We start from the raw sequence: 22,717 nt of genomic DNA, 5'->3' as shown, positions 1-22,717 counted from the left end.
TCTACTCTCATTTAAAGTCAGGGTACCCTTGCAGGTTTGCTGTCTGCAGTCAGCTGGGGAGCATATATGGATGACAATTTGGCTTGTAATTGCACACAGCTGTAAACGCAGGGACTCCACATGGAGACAGGATGCCTACAACAAAATGCGCGTGAGCCTGGGAAAACAAAAATCAAGGCTTTCCTCACCACTATCGTTTTTCCCCCTCTCAAACCAATCGGTGCTGTAATTTATTACCCGGTGAACACGTGGGAATAGTATTTCAGCGCCACAAGATAAACAAGTACTCGATTTCACGCATATCTCGCGATAGGGGACGCTCCCTCTGTGCTCGCCTATTGTGAGAGTTTTCCAATTCTCGCGTGAATTCGGAAGTTTCCCACGCCTGTTGTTGTGGCGTCTGCCCTTTTCGCTCACTCTCTCTCTTTCAGTGAGTGTGTGTGTGTGTGTGTGCGTGTGTGAGAGAGAGAGAGTGTGTATGTGTTGCTGTTACCCGCCGCCTCCCCTTTTTTTCTCTCCGTCTTCCTCACCCACCCCCTTTTCTCTCCGTCTCCCTCGTCCCTACACCTCCAGTCCTGCTCCTGTTGTCTCGGCGGATTGTTGGGCTGTGGGAGAGAAGGGGATATCGCGAGTATTGGAGTTTTGGTGAGAGTTTGTGGAAGATGGCGCCTGTTGTGACAGGGTGAGTCTGAGATTCGGGGCGGTGGGGAGCGGAGTTGATAAGAATATAACTTATTGCCATGAAATAGCTCACTTTTAACCCACGCGTTGTATCACCGAGCACACTGCACGTCCCCTGGCCGATGGTTTAGTAGCCAGAAGCCGTTTCTTTGTGTCAGTGTCTTTGCGTGCGAGTGTTTTTCCCCCTCTTTGACCAGTTACTTGCTTGAGCTGACTGTTGCTGCAGTGTTTTGTGAGCTAGCCCCTCTGCTAAGCGATACTTCACCCCCGGTGGTCCTTTTCTCCCAGACAACGGCGAACTGTTAGCTGCCAGGCTAAACAGCTAGACATGTTTGCGGGAGTAATTTGACGCCGATATCGCCGTTTCGTTTGAACCCCACCGACCGGGCTCACGCTGAGAGCTCTCGTTTTAATTCCTCGCCCTATATTTGTTTTCGAAACGTGCTCAACATCCAGCTAGCCGGGGCAGCACGCTTACGAATCGGGACTCACGACTTAATGCGGCTAGCTGTCCGATAGTGGACGCTAGCTAGCGGTGTTTGACTGAAACACGTTGCGGTTTTTGTGGCCAAACTGTCCGTTTAGCATCGTTTTTTAAAACACTGTTGGCGCCGTGGTTTTCGCTTAATACGGCGTGTTAGCCGTCAATATTGAAGCTACCCCCACACGTGCATATACACACACACAGTGTATAGCATGTACTTTTATGACTTCAGCTCTCTCCAAGAAATGTAGCACTGTTGTATTTACTACATAAACTGCGACGTGGCTCTTATGAAAACCTAGTTCTCAAATGTGGAGTGCATCTAAGGACAAAATGCACAGCTCACGGCCATGTGTTTTTTAACCCCATCATCGCTGAAAAAAAATTGTCCATTTTTCTCCAGTTAACCCGAGTGATCCGTCTCGTTTGTCTTATTTATCATATCTGTGTGACAGCTGCGACTTTTTGCTAATCTGCACCGACAGCCCTAAATATTAGACGCCCATCTTCGTAAAGTCATAAAGCATTGTGTGTAACAGTCAAATGTAATGTTTTGTATTTCCACCTTGAAATTTGTGACTGGGTATAGATGGCGAGGATTGAATAATTGCAGCATCTCCATGCTTTTAATAGGAAATGTGACTTGCTTAACATTTTCAAACATCCATTGATCTGAATGTCGCTGCTTGTTTTGTCATCAGTACTGTGTGACCATGTTAATTCAATGTAAATGGGCTGTAGACCAGGTGGTGCTGTGTATAACTGAGCCGATTGGCTTTTCTACTCTGGTCAGGCTTTAGAATAAATCCTGATTAAAATTATTTGGCTTCACATTAGCTAGACACAACCTTTTTTTTTTTTTTTTGTGGGTCTGGTTGGCTGCTGCACTGTGCAGGCAGTAATCCCCACAGACTAGGCACAGTGGGTGACAGACATTTGCAGGGCTTGCTGGAGGTGTGTGTGTGTGGTGGTGGTGGGGGGGGGTGCTGCTGCTGTGTATGTTCATTTGGGGTTTTCCAGCAGAAGTGAACTGATTTTAGTTGGGGCGGGGGCAGAGGGAGGGAGCACGCAAGAGGGCAGGCGGGTCAGGTCTGGGTGGCTGGCCACCTGTCCAGATGATATCTCCAGATTCGTGTGTGTGTTTTTCTGCTAGTGGGAGGGGAGGGAGTCAGTGTGTGTGAGAAGGATGGGGTGGGTGCGTGAGAGGTTCAACAGAAATTAAAGTGCCATAAGGCCCTTTTTTTTTTTTTTTTTTTTTTTTAAGCTAGTGGCAGACCTTGTTCATTGTAACGGTCAGAGGGGCACCAATGAGCCTAAACACACCCTGTTTCCCTAGTATATGGTTTGTGTGGTTCTGGTTTTAAACTGGGAGGGGCTCTGTAACCACACAGTTGTTAATAGTATCACAGCTCCTCTGCTGTGTTGTACAAAGGCTGCAGACAAAGATTTGTTTGACTTTGCTATCATAGTCTCTAAAGGTGGATGCTGAGTTGTTAGGGGGCGGGCCAAATGTATGTGCCAGAAAACAAGCATCTGTGTCGGGCTTTCAGTGCATGTCTCTATAGCTCTGGTTATTATCCGATACATTAGAAAACGCATGATAAATTATTCACAATTTATCTATCAGATCTCAGGCAGGCTTGAAAAATGTCAGAGAACAGTTTGTAATTTCCTCCTAGACAAAGATGAGGAGCTGCGGTCAGCTTGAATTCATGTCATTTACAGCCTATTCGATTCCTGATAATAAAGAGGTCCATTGATGAAGTTCCCTGCAACATGTCCTTTACCTTAGTTCCCCTTGATCTGCTTTCTAAGCTAAACATGCAGCATTAAAACATTATGAATAGTTTGTGGAGCACCTTGATGGGGTTTTCTTTATATGTTAATTCACGTTAACTGCACATTAACTAGGTTATACATTGATTTGCTAAGCTAATGGTTGTTTTCATTGTTGACTAATTTGTTGATTAAATCAATCAATACATCAGTTCATCATGTTGTCTATGAACATGGTTTTTCCTGTGCATGTAAAAAAAAAAAATTTAAAAAAATTGGCACCCTTCAAGGTTTTTGTTTTTCTGGCCTTCCATCAAAGAAAAATCGTGGGCTTTTTTTGTTTGTTTGTTTGTGAGGTTTAATTTGCTGAAGGTTTTTATTTATGGTCAGAATTGCCACAAAAATGCGCAGACTTCTACACTCACAGAAAACACAGACCATCAGCCTTGACTGTATATGCTGACTTGTGTCATCAGTGCCCCCAAAGCCCATTTTGAGCTAACAAAAAAATGTATGATGTAAATTTCTAACTAAATATGTAAAATGAGGCCAAAGGAAAATGCATACATGCGGATTCTGTTTCGTTTTTGGTTTGTTTTTTTTGGGGGGGACACAATTAACAGTGCACACAATCTTCTCCCCTGGTTTAACACACTCATATGTTGCAACCACAACACAAATTAGCTACCCCCCCCCCCCCCCCCCCCGCAAAAAAAAAAACAACAACTCTCGAGCCTTCCTTTTGTATGTATTAGAACAGGAAAACAAACACAACCATGGCCATATATGGCGTTGCTTTCGTAATCCCCCCCCCGCCAGAGAAACTGATTGTGATGGCTGAAAGAGCAGCACTGTTCACCTGGGATGATAAAAGCATGAATCACTTATTTCAACACTGCTCTGCCTTTGCTGTGTGCCCCAGGGGGACGAGATTCCATTTAGCTCACCCCCCCACACTCCTCGTCTGTCCCCCTGCCAAAAAAAAAAAAAAAAAAAAGAGAGAGAGAGAGAGGAGTCTTTCAGGCCAAAAGCCAAGCGTCTCTGTGCTGGTGTAATGATAGTACTGAGCCTGTCTTTGAGGCGCAAACTTGTGTTCTTGTATTTGTTTGGATGAACGTGCGCTTTGAGCTCCGGGTCTGTGTTCATCCAGTTTAATGTGCACGTTTGAAGGGTGTACCTAGACATTAAAGTTGATCTGTGTGTGTGCATGTGCATCCACTCCCCAGGGTCCTCTCCTCTTCCCTGCTTCCTTTCATAAAAGGACAGATTCAGAGAGAGCAGCAGATGTCGAAGCGCTGACCTTTATGGTGGCAAAGGCTCGGGCTAGAGTTAAAAGACATGCCGAATCACCCCCCCCTCCCTCCCTGCTCCACACTTCTACCCCACACTCACGCACACACCCCTCAAAGCAGCAGCAGCCCCATGTCCACCTGCGTGTGCACACACATACACACTCAAAGGCAGAGCGCTCCTAGATAGGTTAACACTGGAGAGGATACTGGAGAGAGCTACCTGATCTGTAAGCCACCTCATGATCCTGCAGCCTCCGCAGCTGCCTCCTATCCACCCAGAGCTGTGAAAATCTTCAAAGTGTGTGGCATTTGGGGGTTACGAGCCAGGGGAGGGGGGCGTGAAGCTGCACAGAAGTCACAAGCAAAAGCACCAAAGCAAATGTGCCACAGCCAGACATCTTTAGGGGAGGATTTATTTCTTGTGCACAGTAGCCTATTGTTTTGGAAGTTCATACATATCCATTACTTCACATGATTGAAATATTCCCCGAAGCCTATAGTTTCTTTGAGAGTTCAGATTTGGCTTGTTTGTTTCGAAGGACCGCGGGTTGCTTAAAAGCCCCACACGCCCTGCTTGACTCAGTGTCTTCATTCTCTTGTTTCCCTATTCAGGCTGTTTGTGTGCGTCTGTCTCCGGGGAGCAACCACAGGAGACACCCAGGGGGATAGAAATGCACATTTTTTCGTAATTTGGCCTGGATCGCTGCCAAGTCAGCCGTCTTCGTTCTTGGTCCTCAGCCACGAGCATAAGTGTGCGCAAACTAGACATACCAGCATAACACCCCCTCCACTTCCTTTCTGCTTATTCTAAGTGGCTGTATGTGTTTTAATGACCTTTTTTAACATGGGTGCATGGCTGGAAGGGAAAAAAAAAAAGCCTGATAACAGAGTTGGATGCTTCATGCAAAACCACAGCACGAGGGGGATTTATTTACTTGTAGAAGGCGTGCATTAGTCTGAGCTTTTTTTTTTCTTTCTTTCCTTCTTTTTTTTTTTTTTTTTTTTTTTAAATCTCTGGCATTTCCCAAAACTCTCGCTGCTGTTTGGTTCAGCAAGGATGAAACAGATCGTTCTGATGTAAGTTTTGAAAAAATCCCTGCCCTCATATTTGATAGAGGCCCAGCTCTTATTGGTAGTGTTGTTGTTGTTCTTGGCCTCTGCTTCATGTCTTAGCTAAAGCTGGCAAGAGAACCAAAAAGCTAAGACGAGGCGAACACGACAAGCGGCGGTACATACTCCTCTGCCGATTCTGGTTTTGGAGCGCTTTTTTCTCACTTCCAGGAGAGTTTCCTCAGACCCGGAGTTTGCCTTTCCCTGCCCCTTGTTCCTTTGCTGTTTGTTGTGATTACAGCCATGCCAAGGGAATGGTGGTTTCTACTGTGTCAGCAGTTTTTGCCCCCGCTGTCCGTCCACATTCAGGATGTTTCATTCAGAAAACACGAGCTGATTCCCCCTGTCTGACTCCTGTTTGCGTTCTCTCTGGTTCAGTGAGCAAACCATTGCCCACTTCGTAAGCAGGAGCAGCTGAACTCGAGAAGAAAAAATATTAGACTGAAGGCTGTAACGATTGTGTATTTGCTTCTCTCTGCCTTTTTGTTTTTCTTCCATAAAAGGAGATAAAAGCAACAGGGCAGTCGTGATATGCTGCTCTAGATTTCAGGACAATTACTAGAGAGATTTATTTTCTTTATTCTGTTGACTCAGGTAATTGGCCTTTGACTATCATGTAGTTTGTGGGGCTCAGAAGCTTTGTTGTTAGAGCTTTCTGTTCTCAGATGACCGCACTCGGCTGCTTCATCCATTCAGAGGAAGGGTAGAAATATACACAGGATCTCCCGTGTTGGGAAAGCCCCCAGTGAAGCCGCCTCCCACAGCTGTAAGCAACTGCCACTATTTCTGTATTAGATAAGAAGGGAGTGGCAAGCAGCAAATCAGCCTGTAGTAAACCTTCTACAAACAAATGTTGGTTTATTCTTGGGTTTATGATGCAAGGTCCGCTGATAGCCACACAGCGGTATCTGACTCGTGCCTGTGCTGGATACAAACACTGCTTTTTGGCTTTGATTGATGCTCGCAAGTCTGTTTTTGAACAAGCAATTTAACAGACCAACATCGGTTTATGTTCAGGGATGCATCTGTTTTTGTTTTTGTACTGTCAGTGATGAAGTTTGTGTGTACCATGAGCTAATCATGCTTAATGTGCTTATTTTTTGCAAGTCATTTCATTGCATGACTTGCAACACGTGTTTGTTATAGGTTTGTCCGACCGTTGGATGAGATGATTAAATGTTGTTGTCCAACCTGGCAGCAGAATGTAGGTTGGCTCATATAAACACTTGACTGGAGTAATGTGTAATGTAAGGCTGGCAGTGAACACTGTAAATTTGATTGTATGAATTGAATATTGATTTTAAACAAAATTATGACATTTGCATGTGAAAAAGAATAAGTGTGTGTGTGTGTGGGGGGGATAAGCAGCACTACACTACCGATGGCTCTGTGTCCTCGATAGCGGCACAGAATTTTAACCCAGATTTCCACTTGAAAGGTTAATACACCCAACGATGCTGGGGCGTTAGCAGGGCTTCATTAGCTCTGTGGTGTAGGCAGAGGTGCGGGTCTCGCTGTGCAAGACTTCTGACATGCCACTCCCAATGTTCGAGCGAGAGAGAGAGAGAGAGAGGTGTACGATTGAGACTGCTGTAATTGGTGAACATAAGCAACTGAAACAAATCATGTAAAGCTATAACATCTGTGTCGTTTGCTTTCTTGCTTGTTTTTTGTTTTGTTTTGTTTTTATTTTGTCGTTCTTGGTTCTTTTACATGTGTGAATAGGTTACAGTAAGCTGACTGCATGCATGAGCTAGGTTAGTGATTGTAGTTTGTCTGAAAAGACAATTCTCTGATGCTTGGATATGATGTGGGTGTAATGGGTTTGATTTGGTGTGGGGCTTATTTGGCTGGAAAGGGTCTGCAACATTGCTATAATAGTCTATAGCCTCGTCCTCAGCTTGGCTCTGTTTCAGTTTGTTTTCCATTACATTTGAGTACCACCTTGATGTGGGTCAAGTCGTTATAGCAAGGCAGCCTGAAAGTCTGTGACGTCATTTGTACACGACACAAACGCAACACATCAGCAGAGGACATGGAGGTGATGGTATACCTGCTACTTGGTCTATAGCTTTTTGTCAGACTGTTTACAAAAAAAAAAAAGGGTGGCTAAAAGAAGAGAGCCAGTGATGCTAGTGGTGGGATGTGTAGCCATGTCCCTCATTGCTGGGTTTGAGTCGTGTGAAGGAGTCGAAGTCACTCCCTACCACCTAATGGGAAGCCCTAAAAAACGAGTGGTCGAATAGGTGCTAGTGGGAATAAAACCATATGCAGCTAAGGGAGCTACCTGGATGGCTCAGTTGCTAGCAGTGCTATGAAATATTGGCTACACTGTTTGCACATTGTACGATCCAAACTCACACATGCTTTGGACTTGGTGGCTGGAAGGTTTTAGGCTGGCTGATATCCAATCTGATAGCGATGGGCATTTGTGCTCTCACATGCACATGTATCTGATAAGTCCTAGAAAAGTTCAGGGCTTTGACGCACATGATGAATGTGTTACATTCGACAGATAAATTTGATGTGTGTGTGGAGTGAGATGTATTTTGAAAGCGACATGTAAAAATAAGGTTGGATCACTGAAGCTTGTGATCGTTTCATATGTCTCTTAAAGACACTCATTATTTATTTATTTATGAACGAAGTTTAACCTCATCCGTTAGACTGTGCTCCACTGTGACTGTTTTCGGGTGTGTTTTCTTACTCTTTCTCTAACATGCAAGTTTAGCGAAGGTTATATTTTCTCCGATTTTAATAAATTAGTATATCGATCTCCAGGAGCATCCCTAGTACGTTTTTGTGTTTTTCAACCAGACTATTTCTGCAAACCGGCCTTTGGAGAAACAACCAGGGAAGTGATGGCAGGCCTGGAGAGATGAGCAGTCTGCACCCCCCCTCTCTGCAAAGGAGAGAGCGAGGGAGCAAACAGTGCAAGTAATCAAGTGTCAGGAAAATAACAGAGACTGGGGATCTGGGATTCCAGGAAAGACAAACTGTTATCTCCAAATGTTGTTTGCATTGTCCGATTGTTTGACTGAGGCTGCTGGAGAGTTTTACTGAAGAATCTGCCTGGTGGCATTCCTGTGGCTGTTGACGTCAGGAGGTTTTGGCCTTTGCTTGGAATCACAATGAAGTAATGGACATGTGTATCGTATTCTGGATCGGTCTATTGATTGTGGTTTAGGAAACAATGCTTTTTTTGGTCTGGTTCATGTTGTGGACGATCATCTTGCACTTGTGGCTGCAGTTTCAAGTCCTCCACCGTTGCCATCATAATGGAAGCACTGCTGAAGAAAGTATGTGAGGTTTCCCATGAGCTCATGGAAGGAAGCTAACTTGTTTATATTTTTTTTTCTTTTAAAATCTACAGATTTATTTAAAAAGTCACCAGCAAAGTTTCCCCAACTTATCACTACTGGATTCTTTGGAATTGAGCCTCAATGAGCCCAACTTGAACACCAGCTGCTCTTAAATAAACCATACTCTGCTTCATTATGAACCACTCTCTACCAGCAACTAATGAATTCCACACTGTTAATATTTTTTTAAATCAGAAAGTCGTAAAAGTAAATAATTTTTGTCCAGTGTGTGTTTGTGTGTGCGGCTGGCTTAGATTCTTGTGTCACATGCTTTTAATGACAGCGCTGCCTATTTTGGGAAGATGTTATGTTTTGAAGAGGAACAAGTAGCAGGAACAACGTCCCCTTTCCCCAACACGACAGCAGCAGCGAAACCAGACGGCAGACTGGAGCTGACAAAATCATTGCTGCACTGCTAACGTACACACAAGCACACTGAGGTTTCTCCGTTTTGTTCAGTTTGCAGCGGATCATCTCACAGCCTGTGAGCTAAAGGTCATGTCTCGCTCTCCCTCGGTCTCTGGTTCTGCCAGGAATTCTATTTTTTCCTCTTGTTGCAGCGCAGTAAAGTCCTTTGGGTGGTTTTTGAGGCAAGGGCAGGGCAAGAAGACAGTGGTTAGTTTGCCTGAGCTGATAAATGCCCATAAACTGAGCTTAATTTTGGACCGTCCCAATTTAAAAGGCAGACATGTACGCTGAAGAGATACAGTCCAGTTTTTGATCACAGATTACTCATTTAAATCAGCTTACAACGAAAAAACCAAATAGCTTAAGGTGTTGACTGGACGAAAAAAGACATTTATAGAAAACGTGTAGTTTTGTAGGAAGCTGACAATCTTTACAACAACAACTAATTCATCCAATGAGAATGATTCAGCAGGTTTGATTTGTAATTCATCTTTTGCCTTCAGTGATGCTAACTGGTCATTTTGTGGCAGTGTTTGAGCTTCATGTTAAATGTTTGCGTTACATGCAGTTTGTGTGTGCAGTTTAACGCCGCGGTGTTCCTACACAAAGCCTCGCTGTAGTGCAAGCCAAGCTTGAGATGTTTTTGCAAATGTTTTAGTAACAAGGCCACTCGACCTGTTTTATGGCGAGGCAACAGGGAAAGGGTGCGCGCTCAGAGGGAAAAAAACAAGTAGCATTCGAGTCGGCTCCACGCTTCAGGGTGAAATGCAAAAATATTAAGTTTGTTCTGTGCGATCGGTGTCTGGTTAAGATGAATGATACTGAAATTCAGTATGTAGGTAACAGGCTGCCGTAGTTGTGAAATGGGACACCTGTGACGGCAAGCATGTGCAGAAATCTCCTCTCTAGTTGATGAATGTGCCCTGGGCTTTGTGGAATAAAATAAATAATGCATCCAAAATGGAAACATTTGTGATGTTTTCAGGAATTTTTGAAAGATTCAAGAGGTATTCTGAAATATTTTGAAGCATATTGTCTTGGTTACCTAATTGTTTTGTGTACGTAAAGGTTGATTGTGCCTCCTCCCAGTCTTTGGTGTGTTAGGTGAATGTGTAAACCACTATACCAGGAATGGCAAACTCATTTTAGATTGCGGGCCACATACCTCCCACTTTGATCTTATTGGGGTCTTTATCAATTGGATAAGCTTTAAAACTTATGAGAATACAGTTAAAAGTTCAAAATCTATGCACTTATTTCTGAAGATGTCCAGAAGGTGGCTGGATTGGAGTCTTATCTTTAACGCCGCTGCACTACACTACAGAAAGAAACATCCAGGTGTATCCTGGTGTAGTAGTTAACACATTTGTCTTACCTTTAACCTCCTAAGACTTGAACTCTTCCATGGCATGCATTTTTAATTTCTCTTTGATATTTGGGCATATTGGTACCCGATGAATTTATTTTTTTTACCTGATTTTTGTTTCTGAGAAAAATTAGAGCCACATATGAGGATATTTGTCTAAAATTTCAATAGAACAGTAGCAGCATAATGTCCTCGTAAGTGGATATCAGGCCCTTGTAGAGCAAAATTTAGTATTTTGGTCTAAACAACCCAAAATGTGATGTCCACATATGTGGACGCCAGGTCCTAGGAGATTAAAATGAAAAGAGCTGAACTTTTAACCTTGAGTATAAGCCGGTTTGTTTGTTCCGTCCAGCTTCAAGCACAAGTGCAAGTACATGCTTTTTAAAAAAACAAAAGGAGCCGAGTCTCTGACAGTTCACACATATAAACTGCATCAAGTTTCGTTCTCACAGCAGCCAGTGTGGTTAACGTCCTTGACCAGATCAGCTACCTGCACATACATTAGTACTGCTGCAGCTGATCTCCACTCCTCACTATACCTCCTCCCTGGGTTCCCATTCGTTCCAGCAGTGAGTCATCAGCTCAGCAGAGGGGGAGAAGGGAGCGGGAAAGGGTGGTTCATTCAGGGTTCAAGTGTCCCTTGCCTCGTCCCCTCTCTTCTCATTCCTGACAGTCTCCCCGAAGCACATGACCTGTTTCAACCCCAAACCCCAGCCGCTCTTTGTGGTTTCTCTAGGCTGTAGTCACACTTGTCACTTCTGTGGATTTTTTTCTTCTTCTTTTTTTGCTATCAGTGTCTAATTCTGTAAGATCATTTTCCTCTACATCTTTGCGTTTGGCCTATTTTATTTATTTTTGTTGTTTTTTTTCCTTTCTGATGTGGCTGTGCACATGTATGTGTGCTATTTCTATTCTCCACCATTTGTTTAAACCTAAAAACTTGTGTGGTTTAAGTGTGACGTGATTGGGTGCTTGCGTTGGCATAAGCTTTCCCTTCTATTTTCCTTGTGTTTTGAGAAACTGTTTTAATAACAGCCACACAGACCTGGACAGTGGGGAAAAAAATCATGTCGAAATGATCGCACTCTTATTAGGATCGTGCAAGAACAAAGTGTTCATTGTAATCCAAAGATGTTATCTGCTCTTTTGTTTTGCTGCACACTGACAGCAACATTTTTACTGAGCTGCAGGTGAAGATGCACAGTTAAGTGTTGAATTTCATTCACACATTGGCCTGACATCCTTTTACGCTCTGTTCGACATCTTTGCAGTGCTTCACAGCTTTTGACTTTAGTGTTTCCTGCCCAGTCGTTCTTCCTGAATAGAGATCACTGATGACTTTTGGCCTTAAAATGTGCATCAGTTCTCTTTACCTTTACCAGCTACACTCTTGTTCCTACTCCACATCTGCCCTGTGCTCACACTGATCTTAACAAGCAACCTTCAGTTTGCCTCAGTGTCTCAGCTCCTGTCTCGCTCTTTCACACACTGTTGAAAAGTGTTCCTGCAGAGCTCAGTGAGCTTCATAATTTTAAGATTTTGTCTTAATTGGGCCATTTTTTGTTTGTTTGGAAACAGTGAGACAGTGCTCTGTCACATGCCTCATAGATTTAATTGTTTAGTGCAAGGATTTTCATTAAGGCAGTCATCATTGAGGGTAGGACTAGAGATCAGTGCCTATTTGGCAATTTTAAAGATCACACTAATTGCTTAAAATGCCAAAATCTGGCCCTGCTTCTTCGAGCAAGCCTTGAGACTGAACACAGCACTCACACTAGCCAAGTTAGCTGCATTTGAAGGTTCGGATTGGTGCTAGCACAGTATGCATTTCCTAGCTTGTTTTTTAAGAACTGTTAACTAAGTATTAACAAACTGTATTTCTCTACCCTGCTGCTGTTCATTTAAATTTACTTGAAAGGCAGATGGTTTGGTTAACAAGCAAAAAATAAGTCCAATAAAAGACCAATAAAATCAATCAATACCTGTTTTTACCTCAAGTTCAAGACGGTAAATTCACTGGTTCTTATGTAGTGCTTTTCACTCAGACACACTTTATACCACTTGTCTCAGTCACCCATTCATACAAGACCTCTATGTCTAAGTGTTTTCTATCCATCCTTCACAACTTGGGCTTCAGTATATTTCCCAAGGCGTGAGGACGGGAACAAACCTCCTGATTAGTTGATGCCCTGCTCTACTACCTGAACTATTGCTGTTCATTTATGTTTTCTTATAGGCATCACTGTTGTGCATGAAGGTGGTTTCCCATGATTCAGTGCTCATACTCTGGTATAGCTTATATGACTTTGTCATCATGCTGGAAGTGGAATTTTTCTCCCACCCTCTGCAACAGCGTAGCAGGAACTGCACGTACACTCAGCTGTTTGTCTGTACAATGGATGGATAGGGCTGTGTTGATAGAGTAACAGCTGCTGGGTGGTTGAACAACCTTTCATGCAAAAAATCCTGCTATTTCCTTAATGCAATCTGACCTAGGATATTTAACCTTCTGCTCTGTAGCACTGAGTTTCCTGTTGACTTTTTAAACCAAGGCAAATTAATTACTTGTTAGATCCACTGTGACTGGGCAGAAGTGTCCTCGGTTTAGGACGCATGGTTATCTGAGGACTGGGTGAAGGCAGGTGGCAGGCAGTATAGAGGAGACCAAGGAGACTTCACTTAAGATAGAATGAGCTTTAAGGTTTTTTTGTAAGTTTGAGTACTGGTTGGCTCCACAGCACTCACTGGAAACTTCATTACTTTGTTTTCAGGCCTTTTATTATATATGCAATAATGTAATGGAGTATGTATTTTCTCAGTATGTTCCAGCGCCTGTGCCAGATTACCCTCGTTAAAGCTGTACAGTTGGTGTGCAAGTAAGTGTACGTCTGGATGTCTTATTGATTGTGTGCCAGGCCAAGAGGAGTTTTAAAAAAAAAAAAAGCCTGTCCAGAAAGCTCCATATGGAGCATTGATGTTGGAGAGTGCGGTCGAGAAGGAGAGAGATGGAAGGGAGGAAAAATGAAGGGAGGGAGGAAACGAGAGACACGACGAGAAGGCCTTTTCTTTGGCTTTTCTGCCTCTGTCATTAAGCTCTCCCATGTCAGAGACAGATGGAGCTGGTGCCTTGTGTGTGTATATGTGCATGCAAGCACTTGCAAGTGCAGGCTGATGTGATCCACCCAAATGCACACACACGCACAAACACACACACTACTGAGCCCTGCCCTTGATTCTGCCCCCAGCGGGGCATCTCAGGGCAGCTACCAGACTTCTGCCATCTGCAGTAAGTCAGCCTTGAGGGTCGGACAGCTCATCAGCAGTCAGATAACTTAGTCAGGTCTGCATGCAACTGCTCACGCAACATAAAGGTTTTTCTTTCTTTATTTCTTTTGTGGTTTTTGATCACACTTTAATCTTCTTTGTTGATGAAGTAGCAGTTTGAGTAATTTTTACTTTTGGGGTTTTCCACACAACCTCTATCACCTTCACATTGTGCCAGTCTGTTCAAAGGCAATAGATGAGCTGAAGAGTGTGTACAGAATTTGATGAAGCAATGCCTGAGATGCTGTTTTGCACGAGTGTGAAAACGTCTGCTGTCGACTGCAAGGAAAACATTATTCGTGCTGCCTACCCAGCCAGCTCCCTCTCCCAAAACAGATGGAGTATTTCCAGTAGTGAGAATGAGAGTGAAGCAGAATATCTGCCGTGTGGTGTGTCAGGAAGGGCATCCTTGGACAGTTTTTTATTTATTTGTTTTAAACCAAATCTTCTGGCATTGTGTGAAATATGAGTTTAGTGCTTCGTCTCGGCTGCCATCACAGCAACAGTTTTGTTGTTGTTGTTTTTTATTCAATGATTGAATATATGCATGTGTGTTATATCCATGTTATGGGCCACAGACAGAATAAAACAGTGTAGTGAAGGCAAAAGACTGATTTTAATGCTTGATTAGTGTTATAACTGTGCAACACTTTGTGACATCAACATGCAGGTATTTTTTTAGTAGGCTCCCAGGACTAATGTAGCCGGCAGGTATGGATTTCCACATTTCTCCCTTAACTTTAGTTCCCTCCACACCTCTTTACGCATCCACTTGCTTGGTGAGACTTGTTGTTTCCAACCATTTTTCGTCTCTGTCTGGTCTTGAAGTTTTGAAAGCGTGTCGTTTATAGGTAACAAGGAGCACAGTTTCTCAGTCTCAGCCTGTTCTTGTCTTTCAGATGGTGCTGATTTATTTTTTTCTTTTGGCTGGGCTTCACTACGTTTACTAACTTCAGAGCATGTTTGAACTCCTCACAAGTCTTTTATAGTTCTTTTAGTAGTCTAGCTTGGTAACTGTAGCCCATAATTTTTCTTTAGTTATTGTGTCTGGCATGTGTCAGTGCAGTAGTTGGCAGGTGTTGACTAATGCAGGTCTTGGGAAATTAATAAATAAATAATTTGGCATTTCAACTGAAGACCAGTTATGTGCACAAGTAATTAGGTGATTACATGAGTTCAACTAAAATCTAATGAGAGAATTGGGATTCAGATTCCAACTCAGTTCTACGTCAGAAGATCCTGATATGATGGATGGTTTTGGCCAGATCGCCCAGTCTTATTGCTAGTTTCCCTCTGCCCTGACGCATGAACTCGAACACCTTTTCCACCTCAACGGATGAACGCACGACCTGCTCTGCTAGACTGACACAGGTGTGTGTGTTCACGACAAAGGCTCCATTCAGTATGACTGATGCTTTACTTTTTTTTTTTCTTTTGGAAAGTTTTTTGGCACTAATCAGATGAGATCAAATCCAAATCGACCGTGTTTATGTCTGATTTGAATTGGCAGCACCTTAGATGTCAGAATCGCATGATGGCAGAAGTGTGTGTGGGGTAAAAAATGTTTCCGTTTGAGTCCCAGAGCGAGTTAAAGAGGAGGAGCGTCACCTGTAATATTTTGGCAATATGCCATGCGGTATCTATCACCTACAGCATGGCGGCAGGGAGTCAACAGCTTATTGTTGACGCTTGACTGTAGCAGTAAGAGGATAACAGGATTTTTTTCCCCCCCATGATTACTTTTTTTCAGTTGCATAAATTGAAAATGTGCTGAAATATAAAAATGATTAAACTCTAAAAAAAAACCCCAAAAGACATAATGAAAAATGAATCTTATTACCTTTACACCCCTAGTGTACCCCATCAATACTTTGAGTTGTCACAAAAATTTTAACCCTGGAGATTTAACAAAATAAGTATTTTTAAAATTAGATTTAGAGGTTTCTTTCATTTTATGAATTATTTATTTATTGCATTACAGATCGTTAAGGTAAAATATATTTTTTAGTAAATACAGAAACAAAATAAGAAACACATTTTAATGAATTGTCTCAAAATAAAAAAGTTAAAGTTTATCGTCTTGTCTTTACATCTTTAGCTTTTGCTCTTCAGTCCTGAAACCTGTCTCGTTCTAGTGCTGCGCTCTGGATTTCGCTCTTTATTTTTCTGGATTCGTTCTCCGCACTCGGCACTCTCCGCTCAGTTCAGCTGTGCTTCTCCTGCTGCTCCACACAGGCAGCAACCTGCCCGGTTTTCCATGTGTCTATTAGGGCTGCCACGATTAGTCGACTAGTCACGATTACGCAGACTATCAAAATTGCCGACGACTAATTTAATAGTCGACGCGTCGTTTGAAGCTTTGTAAGATCACAAAAGACGCAGGAATAAGTAGTAGGATTTAAGAGTGTAATAACGGACTGAAACAGAAGATGGCAGCGCTGCATGTACAAGGATGCCAGCTGCCAGCTCAGTTTCCAACAATGGCAGCAGCTAGTTAGTTTTAATATTACTCTTAGTATTCTTTCTGGGTCACAAAATAAACGTTTAACTCCGACGTTTTCGGAGACGTCTGTTACCCACTAGCTCGATAGCTAGCTGGGGGCAAGGCTCACTAGAGTCCGTGAGAACACCGGACTCCCGGCAAATCGTTTTCAAACCCACCGCCGTCTTTCGCTACTCAGGTTAAACATATATAAGTCACTTAGATAACTTAAAAATGTTATTGTTTTTGGCTTTTTTTAGTATTTTATTTATTCCTGAGTAAATCGGTTCAGCTGAGATTAAAGTTATAGTTTTTACACAGCTGAATAAACGTCAAGCAGACAACTGATCATCAGAAGTGTGAGATGCTCGAGAATATACTCCGGTGTCCCGTTATATTTTAGATAGCAAGGAGTTTATTAAACTTCACCGAAACAATCTGCAAATTTCATTAAAATTTAATAAACTATCATCTTGTCTTTATTTTTAGTTAGCACATACCTTAAACACTTCAAGCTGTAAGCTAATGATAGTTATATGAGAGCAGATGCTGCTGGTGCAATAAGCTGTACTTTTTATGTCCAATGGATGATGATCTGATTAGTCGACTAATCGCAAAAATAATCGGTGACTAGTCGACTATCAAAATAATCGTTTGTGGCAGCCCTAGTGTCTATTGGTAAATGTAGCTATTGGGTAATTGCTTATAGTTTGAGGGCTGAAGTTCTCATGTGTGCCAGCTAGGTTAACATTTATGGTGAGTGTTTAATGCTTAAATGTTGTGGAAACTGAAGCTTGAACGCTTTTGAAATTCCTCCTGAAGTGTTGTTCAGTGTTATGAATGTTACCTACTTCAGCTGTTATTGAGGGGGAGGAAATGTGCGTCTGTCTGGAGGCGGCAAAGAGGGCACCATTTGTATCGATACTGTTGCAAATGCTTCATCTTCATTTAATATTAATTTTAGTCATGATTAATATCGTTTTATCATTTTTTTTTTTCTTTCTTGTTTAGCATGCATTGTACATTTTTAAACACAATTTTTGAGAGGGGAAAACCCTGACGACCAGCTACATCTAGTAACACTTTTCAGAGAACAGTTGTATTTTCATTTCATTGAAGTATATAGTATCTTGCTGTATTTCAGGAACAAATATTTAAACCACGTGAATGTTGGAATTGAAGCATCATGAAAAAAATTAAAGAAGTGAAAGTATCTGCAAGCCGTTCACTGAATCTGTTTTAAAACTGCTGATGCTGCCCGTCTTGCTCTTTTTCCATTCCAGCTTTTAGCTTGTGTTTGACCTTTTTTTATATTTTTTTTATTTTATTTATTTATTTTTTTTAAAAAAGGTATTAGGACCAACTTTGCACACAAAGAATATTTTCCCCCCCATGGAGGAGCCCTTAAAATCAGTTAAAATCAACTTTCTCCAAGCTTATCAGTTCTTGCATCAATGCAGGCATGTTTTTCTGACTGTTGCACATTGCAAAATGATGACGGCAAACTTGTGGCACACCACAGTCACATGCATGCCTTTCTACCACAGTTTCTCCAATGTGTTCAGACTTACATGAGTGTGCAGTTGCACTGATGTTGAGAGCCTGTGTTGTCCTGCACCGATAATCAAAGCAACAGGAGAATCTACAAAGAATGAATCATGTAAGTAGAATAGGGCTGCGACGATTTGACTAATTTGAATCATTCGATTTATAAAAGATCCTCAACGCACATGCTTTGATGCAGAGCTGTTTCTATAATCACAGTCAAACCACCTGGTCAGCAACTCCGTCATGAAGAAAAGCAAAGATTGTAGCTACTCCATCCTCCGCCATTTGTTTTATGCAGGGAAAAATCTGCAGTAAGCCTCCAGCGGTTAAATTAAAATATGCAGATGAGCTGTTAACTTGTCTGACAGCTGTTCTGTTTTATATGGAAGATACCTGCAGCAAACAGGGGTGAGTCTAAAGGGGGACATGGGGTCTACTAGACCATATTAATTTCAAGACTTTCATAATATTTTTCAGATTGAAAGTGCAATAATATAAAATATTGTGTTAACTAAACTGCTTCTATAAAAAGGAGAAGCTTTTGTTCACAAGCCAGTAAAATGTACGTGGGCCAGTAAAACTCTGAGGCACTGACCTGAGGGTTGTTAGGTTGGACATTAAATTATTATTAATTAACGCCCACACCATCATAACGTCTTGTTTTCAGCAGCGTGGAAACTTTGCATCAAAGCACAGGGCAAACTTTAGAATGCTGATATGCTTGCTTCTCTTTATTGCAGCCACCACATCCCTCTTTAAATGCTTACAGACACAAACTCATTTGTTCAGTAGCACACTTAAACATGCAGACACACATGCACAAAAACTCTTAAACATGAACACACACCCAATCTGCCTCGTCCAGGAGATAAAACACTGTCAAAACTCATTTTGCCTCCTATTATTGTCAGAAAGCTTTCCAGGAAGACAAAGTAAAGGTAATTTGTTTTTCCTCTTTATTTCTCACTAATAAGACAAAAGTATTTAACCGATTAATTGGTGGTATAATCTATAGATTGCTGGATTACTAAACTAATCGTTAGCTGCAGCCCTAAAGTGGAATCCATAGTTCTTTTTCTACATAGTCTGTAGACTCATGCTCTGGTTATTTGCAGATTTCTGCTTAACAAATGTTGTAAGAAAGAGAAAAGGAGTTGCATCCAACTGTGGACCATGTTTTTAGCCTCGTTTCGAGGAGGGTTCATATATTTGGTGTCACTCAGAGGGCCCGTGGCTACAGAGGCCAGTGGAAGCTGTGAGGTGGCAAGGTGTTGAAAATGAGGTGTACAGCCACTCCATGGAGTTGTGATATCTGCTATCAGCCCTCAGGCTGGGAAACCAGGCACCTTTTTTTTTTCTTTTTTTTTCTTTTTATAGGCCTAATCCCTCATCTTATCCCTCCTGTCTCCTTCATGCTACTGTCGGGTGTGCTCTGTGTTCAGCGGCTGAAAGGTGTAAATGCAAGTACATACATAGATTCAGACATGTGGTTTCATATTCACACATGGCCTCTATCAGAGTGTACTCGGCCACAAGTGTGGCGGATGTGTGAAAAGCAGCTTAATTCGGTGCGGATTGAAATGCGCACTTGATAAGTACAGGGTGACTTAGTCATAAGAAATTGCTTTTAATGAAATGTCTGGGAAAAAAATAGTGATTGGAACACCTTTTTAATTATGTTGCGGTCTGCAGTTAACAGGGGAAGCCTCGTGCTTCTGCTTGGAAGATGGAGAGCAGTTTGAGGGCAGACCCGTCATTGTTTGGTAGTATAATGTGGATCAGGCCACGTCCACGCGCACCAACACCCTGCCTTCTAGTTGACCCCAGAGGCTACACCTTAACCTTTGACCTCGACCACATGAATGATGGCGTCTGGCGTCTGTATGTTGTGTTTCGGTCCCCGGGGAAGCGAGTGGGTCTACAGAAGGCAGATGTGCGCGCTTGTATCTGTGCATGTTTCTCTCTGAAACGTAGACAAAATATGGAAGTTCTCGACTAGAGATGTCATCATTTCCACAGAATCGGAGCTGAAGTTTAAATGACGGCGGAGTGATTTGTATTGTAAACTTTGGAGATTTTACGAGGCATGCTGCGTCTTCATTAGCAGCCGCGTAAGCTGGAGCAGCACAGAAACCCCCGTCACTGTTGATTGTTTTGAAAAGGAGCATCAGCTACAGTAAATGCATTCATTTGAAGGGCATATGAGTTGCAGATTGCTAAGGCTTCTTTATAATCTAGCAGTGTCACCCGCACAGTCATTTTATATCTGCTTCTTACTCATCTAACCAGTGACCTTGTGGTAAGGAAATGCAAGAAAATATCCTGCAACTGATGTTGTCGTCGTCAGCGCCGACGCTTTCTGCGCCGTTTTTGTCAACGTTGGTTCAGAAAACAGCAACAGGACCTGTCGTCAGCAGGCTTAACTTTTCAGTAGTGCTGGGTTTCCTTTGAAGGAGGTTTTTTCCTTCGCCACTATGATTTCATGTTGCAATTGCAATTAAGACTGTATATATTCATTATATTTATAGTTATATGAGCTTCACCTCCTTAAAATGCCACAAAAAAAAACATGTTGTGAGGGCAGGGAGCTAAATCTACAAATCATCTGCCTTGGATGATTTGGGTTTTGTTTTATATCTGGTGCTTTTTGTGTGCGTGTTGCAACACTTCTAATCATGTTATCTAGAAAAGCTGCTCTAAGTGCCTTTTCCTGACCACAGATATCACTCTCCATCAGTATTATGTGAGAAATTTTTTAGCCCTTGTGTATATATAACGTGACGCCGCTCGGCTTGATAAGATGCACCACCTTCGTCTGGTGTTGCAGTACTTCTCTGCTGAAAGCAGCCACTTCTTCTTCTGCTGAACTTTGTCACTTCCTTCTAGGGATGCTTGAAAACAAGCAGGTCTGAAATGTCAACGAACAGCAAAAAAATTTGCATAACAGTTTATGAGGCCTGCAAATATCACTCGTTGAAGGGCATATAGTCTAAAAAATGCCTCCTTTTTAGAATCAGGACTTGAAATTGCTATAAAAATGGAGTCTTCTTACTACATGTGTTTCCAAGGACTGGAGAAGTTTGAGGAACAGAAAATGCAACTTTCCTCTTGCTTGATTTGTCGTATCAGATACATGCCTGAGCAACAGAGCAAAAAGCATGTGTGTGTTTTTGGATGTGCGTTTTCAGTCGAGCACACACCGAGGCCGTGTCGGGGTGTGCATTTCGTGTCTCTTCTGAGCCTTCGGGTGTTGATGTGTTTCTTTTTTTTCGTTCCTTCCTCAGCACTGTTTGGACTGTCAGTCACAGCTGTCAAACACATCCCCGTCTGAACGGCAGGCGGAGTTCACACTCTCTCAATCAGCCCCCCGTTGCGTGCGCATGTGTCGATGTGTGTTAACGTGCGCTCGCGTGCTAGCACGCGGAGGCGGGTGGTGGTCCTCTATTCATAGTAACTGCCAACCCTCTCTGTCACAAATACCTCATATGTCATGCTACCTGTCAGAGAAGGATGGGAGACAACCGCCCCGTTTCCCCACCACGCTCCACCCAGAGGTTAATTTTATTCGAGAGGAATTACAGATGTGTTGTTCAGAGTAATAATTCATCAAGAAAAGCACCCCCCAATTAAAATGTTGATGCCAGCTGCAGACTGGGGGGAGGTTTAATATTTTTTTTTTTTTTTTTTTTTCAGAGAAGCTGCAACCAGCAATTATGGTGTTTGATGAATCAATTTAACTTATTGGCTCTAAAGTTGCATTAGAGAGTCATTTGATGGGAGTGGATGAATGGTTTGGCTTCTGTTCTTGTAGCATTTCGATTTGCATCGAATAAAGTGACTCAAATACTTGATTCAATCAGATTTTTAGGTTTCATGTCTTGACGTCAGCTGTCTCTTGTCTACATTTGACAAACGTGCATGCTTTTGTCTTAGCGATGGTCGCTATGACTTGTGTGCATACGTTGTGCGGAGGAGGCCCGAGGGGAGGTTTAGCGAGGAGTTTCACTCTGCGTCTTAAGTCGTGTCTGCTGTTGGTTAGAGGTTCTGGGTTTTAATAAGCTACCACAAGAATACGGTCTGCCACCTTGTCTCTGCTCCTGTGTTCACCCTCTGAGAAATTAAAGTGTCAGTCTGGTGTCAGTTTGTGAATATTTGTGGCCATCTGTGTGCACTCTGAGTCAGCCTAAATCACAAAGAGGTGCTTTTGGGAATTAGTAATATAAACAAATGATATTGGCAGTATTGGGGGGGAAAAACCTTTTTTCATTTTTTTTTTTCCTTCTTCCTTTCGGTACGGTTTTGCTCCAAACACTATTAAGAACAATTCGTTTGGTGAACCTAATCCATCACTGGAAAGGTGAAGCTTGACAGTCTTTGGTTTGCAAAGCTGCATAAGAACGGAAATACCCAAACTATTCTGTCGCGTTCCCTTCAGCATCCTAGATTAATGCATGCGTTGGTTCAGGCAAACAAACAGGTGACATGACAGAAGGGAGCATTCCTCTAACTTTGTGCTCCTCAGATTTTTCTCTGTCAAAAACTTTCAGCCGGTAGCTATCTGCTGTGCTGTCAGGACCCTCATTCTGTCACTCACAAGCCAGTGAAGCCAACAGACGGCGCAAAGCGAGATGCTTCTGGTAGTCTGGTAGTAGAAAATGCAATAGAAAAGAAATGCTGATGTCAGACTCGGCGTATTTTTGATACTGAGAATGTGCGGTTGTATTAAGTCGGCCTTTATCTTGAGAAAAAACCCACAATTGTGGTAAACTACACATCAACTGTGCATGCAGTTGTAGTTAAAATGTGGCTGTGCATTATTTAATATATACGGAGGGGGTGGGGGTGGGAGGAGAGTGCAGCAAATTAAGAGGAAGAAGTGTG

At 42.5% G+C, this 22,717-nt stretch overlaps 1 protein-coding gene across 1 annotated transcript in view; it reads left to right on the top strand.

Annotated features, from left to right (window-relative positions):
• The first annotated feature begins 240 nt into the window (after nucleotides 1–240).
• Nucleotides 241–22,717, top strand: part of rbpjb (recombination signal binding protein for immunoglobulin kappa J region b) — a 51,469-nt gene continuing 28,992 nt past the window's right edge. Inside the window, exon 1 of the mRNA XM_040043592.1 lies at nucleotides 241–682. Within this exon, the coding sequence (XP_039899526.1) occupies nucleotides 663–682 (20 nt within the window). The 5' untranslated portion in view covers nucleotides 241–662. The remainder of the gene's footprint in view (nucleotides 683–22,717) is intronic.

Source organism: Simochromis diagramma, unplaced genomic scaffold, assembly GCF_900408965.1.
Source record: "Simochromis diagramma unplaced genomic scaffold, fSimDia1.1 OVJJ01000656.1, whole genome shotgun sequence".
Classification (NCBI taxonomy): domain Eukaryota; kingdom Metazoa; phylum Chordata; class Actinopteri; order Cichliformes; family Cichlidae; genus Simochromis; species Simochromis diagramma.
This window is presented reverse-complemented; position numbering and strand designations above follow the sequence as displayed.